Consider the following 8,474-nt stretch of genomic DNA (forward strand, 5'->3'; position numbering starts at 1 on the left):
AGATGCACCAGAAAAGGGGGCTGGTGGCGGCAGACGGTGACTCACAACAGGAGGAGGTGATGAGGCACACTTCACAGCGGTAAACGGGGGGAGGGAGAAGAAGGAAGGAGGAAGAAGGATAAGAGAAAAAATTCTGCTAAGTATTATATATATATTGTTTTTTGGAAAGGGAACTGGAACGGTCAGTTTTAAACCAACCATTCCTACGACAGTTCCTAGTGAGTAAAACAACATCGTTACATTTCACGACCATCATTTAAAAAACCATTCGTATTTAGTAACTATTCCAAATACCCGTTCCCAATAGAACAAGATGATGTCGTTTTTGTATAAACTTAACGAGATCGTTCCTAATAATCACAAACCGTTCCTAATAGTGTCTCAAAATGAATGTCTCAAAAAATTAAGAAAAATAAAAATTATTGAAAAAACTTCCAGACATGTTAATGATTAGAAAAAAGTAGACCAACAAGTAATTAAGGCAATTGGAAATATCTAATGTTACGAATAAAATTTGGCAACTGTTCAAAAGATCAAGTATGTTTGTGTGTAAAGAATTGTTAGTTTACATAGATATAAATAGCATCTTATACTGTTGTAGTGGATCACATAATCAAACCGTTAAAATTTTAATTGGACCATTGAATATTATTAAATCGATAAAATACTACATTCAATGATGTTTTAGACATTTTTGTGGTACGGATCCTAAGATATAGTACCTGATACACAATCAATGATGTTAACAACGATGCTACTGTTCATTAGAACATCTGTTAAGTTGCAGAACACTAACATTGCAGACAAAACTTGAACAGAAGAGGAAGAAAGAGCATGACTTCAAAATTGTGTTTTCACTTATTAAGACGTGTTTTGGGCTCACATTTTTTAGTAACCGTTGGGTTATTCAGTTTAGTGGTTAGGGTCAGTTAATTAGTTAATTTACCTCTTCTTTATTAATACGTTTGCTGTATTTTTTCTCCTCTTCAGTTTTTCTTCTTGAATAGTTTTCTTCCACAGAGTTCTTACTGTAACTTTCACTGCGCTTCAAAATTCTATTATTCATTGCTATCAATTTATATGGTATCAGAGTAGTAGATCATATTCTACTGTCTCTTCCAAGTTCCCATCTCTATATTCTCAAATCATATTGCCACGAAAACTACTCCCATTATCCTTCTTGACAACAGACAAGATGAGTGACACCAAACCTTCAAATCTTTCAGAAAATTTTAAACTGCAAGACAATGACCACCCAGGGATGAGCCTTGTCACAGCACCACTTACAGGAGACAATTATTTTTCATGGGTGAGATCTAATAAGTTTGCACTAGGGGCCAACCAGAGGATTGGTTTTATCGACGGAACATGAGTAGAAGCCAACTGATGATGTTAATGCCATAGAACAATGGCAGAAAAGCAATTGTATGGTGATCTCCTGGATTATCAATTCCATGTCGTAAGATATAGCTGAAGCTTTCCTCTATGCTACATCTACGAGAGATTTGTAGGTTGAATTAGAATCAAGATTTGGTGAAAGCAACGGACCATTGCTCTACCAAATCCAAAGGGAGATAACATCCATACAACAAGGTAATGTGTCTATTGCTGTGTATTACACCAAATTGAAGAAATTATGGGACGAGTTAAACAGCCTAGATCCATTACCCTCATGCACCTGTTGAACTAGTAACAAAATGGCTGAAAGAATTGCATCCTATCAACTGATACAATTCTTGATGGGTCTTAATGACATGTACGACCATGTGAGAAATCAAGTACTTTTGATGGATCCACTTCCCACTGTTGCGAAGGCATATTCAATGGTTCAAAGAGTTGAAAAACAGAGGTAAGTCCACTCTGGAATTACAGCCATTGACAAAGGAGTAATGAATGTTTGGACTGGAGAAATCAAAAGAAATCCGGCTAGCAGAGGTTTTCCAAGGAAAGGAGGAACCATAGACAAAAGATTCCTACACTGTGAACACTGCAAGAAGAACGGACATACAAGGGACACTTGTTTTAAGCTGAATGGATTCCCAGAATGGTTTAAAAACCTCACTGAACAGAAAAGAAGAAATAACAGAACTCCTAACTTAAAGGCCTTGAATGCAGAAGTTGAAAGAGGTGACAGTTCACTCAACACTCTTTTAGGTCTAATAAGAAGATAAATTCAGAAGGCACTCCAAAAACCAAATATTGATCTGGAATACTACAATTTTGTAGATATCGAGGATTTTGCAGGTATGACTCTAATCTCTACATCTGACTTAGATAAATACACTGAACTTTGGATAATTGATTCTAGAGCTTCTGCTCACATATGCACTAAAGCTGTTAATGTGATTTTCACATACAAAAGTTGCATTGTGCAGGACCATCAGATCGACAAAGTCATTGCTAGGGGTAAACAACAAGGGAAACTATATGTAGTAAGTGGAGATATACTCCAGAACAAGAATAAAGATTCAGACCTAGCCAACACTACAAGAGAGAGCCTTGATTCAGAAAATAGCTTTGTATACAAGGATAGAAAATTAGGAAATAGCAATTTGTGGCATTGCAGGCTAGGACATGCTGGAATAGATGTGATGAACGTTTACACCTTTGTAACAATGAACAGATTGATCAACTGATATGTGAAATATGTCCCTTGCGCAAACAACATAGACTCCCTTTTCCTCATAGTGATTCAAAAACCAAATCTCCTTTTAAGCTAATTCATGTGGATGTTTGGGGGCTATATGGAGAGTATTCTATATCTCATTGTACCTTTATGCTTACCATTGTAGATGATTTCTAGAGCTACTTGGTCATACATGATGATGCACAAAACAAAAACACAGCAAAAACTAGAAGGTTTTTATAACATGGTCCTAACTTAGTTTAATAAGAAAATTAAGCAGATTAGGACGGATAATGGAACAGAATTTGTTAATGAACAATGTCAAAACTTCTTCCTTGATAAAGGAATAATACATTAAAGCACTTGTAACTATACTCCACAACAAAACGGAAAAGTTGAAAGGAAACACCAACATTTGCTTCAAGTTGCTAGGTCCTTAATGTTTCAAGCAAGCATGCCTTCAAAATTTTTGACAGAAGCTTTGTTAGCTGCCACATACATCATTAATAGATTACCTACACTAACTTTGAATTGGAAAACTCCCTATGAGCTTTTATACAAAAAGGTTCCTAATTACAACAATATCAAAGTTTTTGGATGCATGTGTTTTCTACTAATGTGACTCTACTTAAAGGGAAGTTTGAACCAAGAGCCATAATGTAGCACCCCCTTCGCTACAAGGGCTATATCTACCCTAAGCGTCGTACTTATAGTAATCCCTATGTTTATATATAAATGCACATAATCATCTAATCAATATGCATACGTAATCACAACGTCATAACGACATACTCAACCCACAACATCACATATATATACAAATCAAACACCACAGGTGATCCACCACAATTGATCTGTATGCCTATGTTCTCTTTATACAAACAAAATAAGATTTGTACTCTAGCTGACAAAGAGGAGAAAACGGCATACTGGCCCGACCTGCCTGAGTACAGTGCATAGACTTATTCTTCAACAGTCAGACACCTCAAAGTCTACTCCTGAAAGAAAATGTCAACAGAGGGATGAGCCTGCCACTCAGTAAGTAAATAACCAGCCTATCTATATTTGTATATGGAACACAGCCCAAACAGGACAAGTAGGCAACATGCATGGATTACAGTCAATTTAATTCCAACATAATCAATTGTAGTACACCACATAGCTATCTCACAATAAAATAATCAATTAAACTTCCTTTTTCCTAGTTTGCCTATCAGAAGATGATATTGTATTTTTTCCGTCAACTCAATCTCGCCGTTATATAAATTTAAGTGAATCCCCTTGACAGCCGGCTCATCAATCTCATTTTGCATCATAGCTCTTTCAATTCGCATCATAGCTCTTTTATTTCGAATCATAGCTCTTTTCACATCACATCTTTTTCATATCGCATCAAAGCTCTTTTCATTTCATTTCTTTCTCATATCGCATCAAAGCTCTTTAAATTTCATTTCGCCTTATGGGCTTTTCAACACATCAAGGGGTATTCACGCCACAATATATATTCAATTTCCACCACTCCCTCATTTTCACATATCACCATTCTCGTAAGCAACTAGTAACGTAAAATAGTATATCTATATATTCTCATTTTCAGACATCCACAACACATCAAATAACAAACATAATATTTTAATATATTTTCTCATTCCACGTACTCAATATCGTCAATCAAATCAAATCATTCAACACTCATATATTTTCAGATAAATCAATATCAGCATGAACCACAAAGTCATATAATAGTAATACCACAAATAAAGAGAACATATATAGATAATACTAATTTATTTACTTACCTCGACCTTACAATGCCTTTATCTATTCAATAGGTAGTGGTTCGGTCTTTTCACTTTACCCCCGTATCCTATAATGAGTTATTAAATCACATCTTTTTCATATCGCATCAAAGCTCTTTTCATTTCATTTCTTTCTCATATCGCATCAAAGCTCTTTAAATTTCATTTCGCCTTATGGGCTTTTCAACACATCAAGGGGTATTCACGCCACAATATATATTCAATTTCCACCACTCCCTCATTTTCACATATCACCATTCTCGTAAGCAACTAGTAACGTAAAATAGTATATCTATATATTCTCATTTTCAGACATCCACAACACATCAAATAACAAACATAATATTTTAATATATTTTCTCATTCCACGTACTCAATATCGTCAATCAAATCAAATCATTCAACACTCATATATTTTCAGATAAATCAATATCAGCATGAACCACAAAGTCATATAATAGTAATACCACAAATAAAGAGAACATATATAGATAATACTAATTTATTTACTTACCTCGACCTTACAATGCCTTTATCTATTCAATAGGTAGTGGTTCGGTCTTTTCACTTTACCCCCGTATCCTATAATGAGTTATTAAAGCACATACAGTTAATATATCGAGAATATCGTAATTTCTTTTAATTATAATATTGAATATCATTTGTACAATTTCTAATAATGCTTTAATATTTCATTTCTATCGAAATACAAATCTTCGTTTTTCCTCTTTATTAACATACCATTTATTAAATATAATTTTTGAAATATTTCTATGAATTTTCTATCAGTCTCCCACTACTATACAATTTAATTAAATAACAATACGTAGAATTGCGTATTTGGTTAACAATTCCTATGGAATTGTATAAATTGGCTATAGCAACATTCAAATCTAATAAATTTAATAATCTGATTAACCAACGATATCATTTTTATTCGATTTGATATTTAATTTGACACTATTTTAAATAGCCAAACTCGTAAAATATTCCGATTAAATCATACATCGCTCAATATAAACAACATTTAATAAATGGACTAATTACATAGTATTATTATATAAATTAATAAAAATTAAAATTACAGTTTTTCGTACCTCTGTTCCTTCTCTTTTCTTCTTCTTTTTTTGGCCGAAATTGTGTGTGTTGTGTGCATTTGTGGGTGTACCAAGAACAACAAAATAAAAAGAAAGAGAGTGAGGCGGTGGGGGGTTGGTGGCCCCACCTCCCACTCTCAAGTCTCTATCTCTCTATTTATATATATATATGTATATATTATTTAGTAACACACATATATATATATATAATATTATTATTTTATTATTTTATTTATTTAATTTAACTTTTCTCAAAATATCCATTGCGTCCTTCCTGAATTTTCTTAATTAATATAAGTTGTCCCAAAATATTATAATGAACTTCAATTTAATCCGTTCAAATTTTATTATATTCTAATTATGGCCCACAGTTTATGTACTAATTAACTAAGTTTCATAAAAGTTTACCAATTAATCCCCCAATTATATATTATAATCTTGGGGCTGTTACACATAAAGTGTGTGTTCTTAGGATGCACACAAGGCCAAAAGGGCTACAAAGTCATGGACTTAGAGAGTGACAATGTATATTTGACTAGAGATATCATTTAGCATGAAAATTCTTTTCCCTTTGCTAATGATTCTAAGCCAAAACTGACATGTCCTTTACCTAATGTAGTTGAAGAAGAAGAAAATGACCCTAGTGAAGAATTAGCAGATAAGGACATAAATGCAGAAACTCAGACACAACCTAGGAGAACAAACAGAGCTTACACTAGGCCTGCCTGGATGAGGGATTATGTGTGCAATAATTCTGAAAATACTGAAGTTCCCACTAACATTTGCATGAATCATGAATATAGATGCTTCGTAGAAAGTTTGTCTTGCTTGCAGGAAACCAAAAATTACCTGGAAGCTCAAAAGAAGCCAGAGTGGAGACATGCAATAGAACAAGAGATAAGTGCACTAGAAAAGAATGGAACATGGACCATCACTACTTTGCCTCATGGAAAGAACACAGTTTGTTTGCAGGTGGATATACAAGACTAAGCTCAAGCCTGATGGAACATTGGAGAGATGTAAAGCAAGACTCGTTGCCAAAGGCTATAGCCAAATAGAGGGAGAAGAATACAGTGATTGCTTTGCCCCTGTGGCAATGGCAGTTACTGTAAGAGCATTCTTAGCTATAGCTGCTGGTAAGGGTTGGTCTTTACAACACTTTGACGTGAATAACGCCTTTTTACATGGGAGATTAGATGAAGACATATATATGGAGGCACCAGAAGCTTACCAAATCCCAGAAGGAAAGGTATGCAAATTGAACAAATCATTATATGGGTTGAAGCAGGCGTCCAGAGAATGGAATGAGGAATTCTCTCACAAAATGACCGAATATGGTTTTAGGCAATCAGCCCATGACTATTGTCTTTTCACTGAAGGTGAAGGTTCGCATTTCATAGCCATGTTAGTATATGTAGATGACATTCTTGTCACTGCAACCAATGATAAGCTGATCACTGAAGTTAAAGAGTACTTAAATGACTTGTTCAGTATAAAGGATTTAGGTGCAGCAAGGTATTTTTTAGGGCTTGAAATAGCTCGTTCAGACCAAGGAATTATAGTCAATCCAAATAAGTACACTCTTGAAATTGTAAGAGATGTGGGATTGGAGAAGGGAAAGCCCACCAGTTCACCATTACCTGCAGGATGCAAATTTACATCAGAGGCAGGAGCTGCATTGGATAATCCTTCAAAGTTTAGAAGGTTGATTGGTAGGTTACTGTATTTAGGCTTCACAAGGCCTGAAATTTGTCACGCCACACAGCAACTTAGCCAATATGTACAACATCCTTGCCAGCAGCATTGGGATGCTGCAATACACTTAGTAAGATACTTGAAGGGAACTCCTTCGACAGGTTTGTTCTTCCCCTCTAATACTAATTTTCAACTCGAAGTCTTTTGTGATGTAGATTGGGGGACATGTCAAACTACTAGGAAGTCGTTAACAGGCTATTGTGTATTTCTAGGGGCTACTCCAATATAATGGAAGACCAAAAAGCAGACTACAGTTGCTAGATCGTTAGTGGAGGCTGAGTATAGAAGCATGGCAACTGCAGTCTGTGAGTTAACTTGGATCATATACCTATTGAATGACTTTGAAGTTTCAGCAAATGCACCTGTGCCGTTTTTTTGCGATAATAAAGTTGCCTTACACATAATGGTCAATCTTGTGTTCCACGAGAAAACTAAACACCTGGAGATCGACTGCCACGTTGTAAGGAACAAATACAAAGAAGGGCATTCAGCCTAATTATGTGGTGTCTAAACAACAAATTGCGGATATCTTTACTAAACCGCTGGGAGGTACTACTTTCCTCCATCTACGTTCCAAGTTGGGCTTGGTTTCCTTGCTACCAAGTCCAGCTTGCAAGGGGGGTGTTAAGTTGCAGAACACTAACATTGTAGACAAAGCTTGAACAGAAGCAGGGGCCCTTTCAGGCGTGTACCAGAGGAAGAAAGAGCATGACTTCAAAATTGTGTTATCACTTGTTGAGTCGTGTTTTGTGCTCACGTTTTTTAGTAACCGTTGGGTTATTTAGTTTAGTGGTTAGGGTCAGTTAATTAGTTAATTTCCCTCTTCTTTATTAATATGTTTGCTGTATTTTTTCTCCTCTTGAGTTTTTCTTCTTGAACAGTTTTCTTCCACAGAGTTCTTACTGTAACTTTGACTACACTTCAATGGAATTCTATTATTCATTGCTGTCGATTTACAACATCTAATTTTAGATCGGACCGCTTGAAAATATTCACATATTGTAAGTATTGTTATACATTTAAATTTAGCATTAATCAAGGTCTTGGATATAGAGATATCATAATCAAGAACAAAACAATCAAGCTACAGACATCTGTAGGCACAAATTCAGAAACTCATGTAGAAATGGTAAGTGAAAATTTTTTATGAAGCGATTTATTAACACACTTAGGAAAGGGTATGGGGAAAATTCAAAC

General features: G+C 35.1%; 1 protein-coding gene across 1 annotated transcript; it reads left to right on the top strand.

Moving 5' to 3' along the window:
* Positions 6,439–7,506, top strand: LOC110012095 (uncharacterized mitochondrial protein AtMg00810-like). The gene has a single exon (XM_020694204.1). The coding sequence runs from the start codon at positions 6,439–6,441 to the stop codon at positions 7,504–7,506; it is 1,068 nt and encodes a 355-aa protein (XP_020549863.1).

This window comes from Sesamum indicum, linkage group LG6, assembly GCF_000512975.1.
Source record: "Sesamum indicum cultivar Zhongzhi No. 13 linkage group LG6, S_indicum_v1.0, whole genome shotgun sequence".
NCBI lineage: Eukaryota > Viridiplantae > Streptophyta > Magnoliopsida > Lamiales > Pedaliaceae > Sesamum > Sesamum indicum.

What these genes read in the sequence shown, in the direction of transcription:
- LOC110012095 (XM_020694204.1), top strand. Translation starts at nt 6,439, where the DNA reads ATGGAACATGGACCATCACTACTTTGCCTCATGGAAAGAACACAGTTT.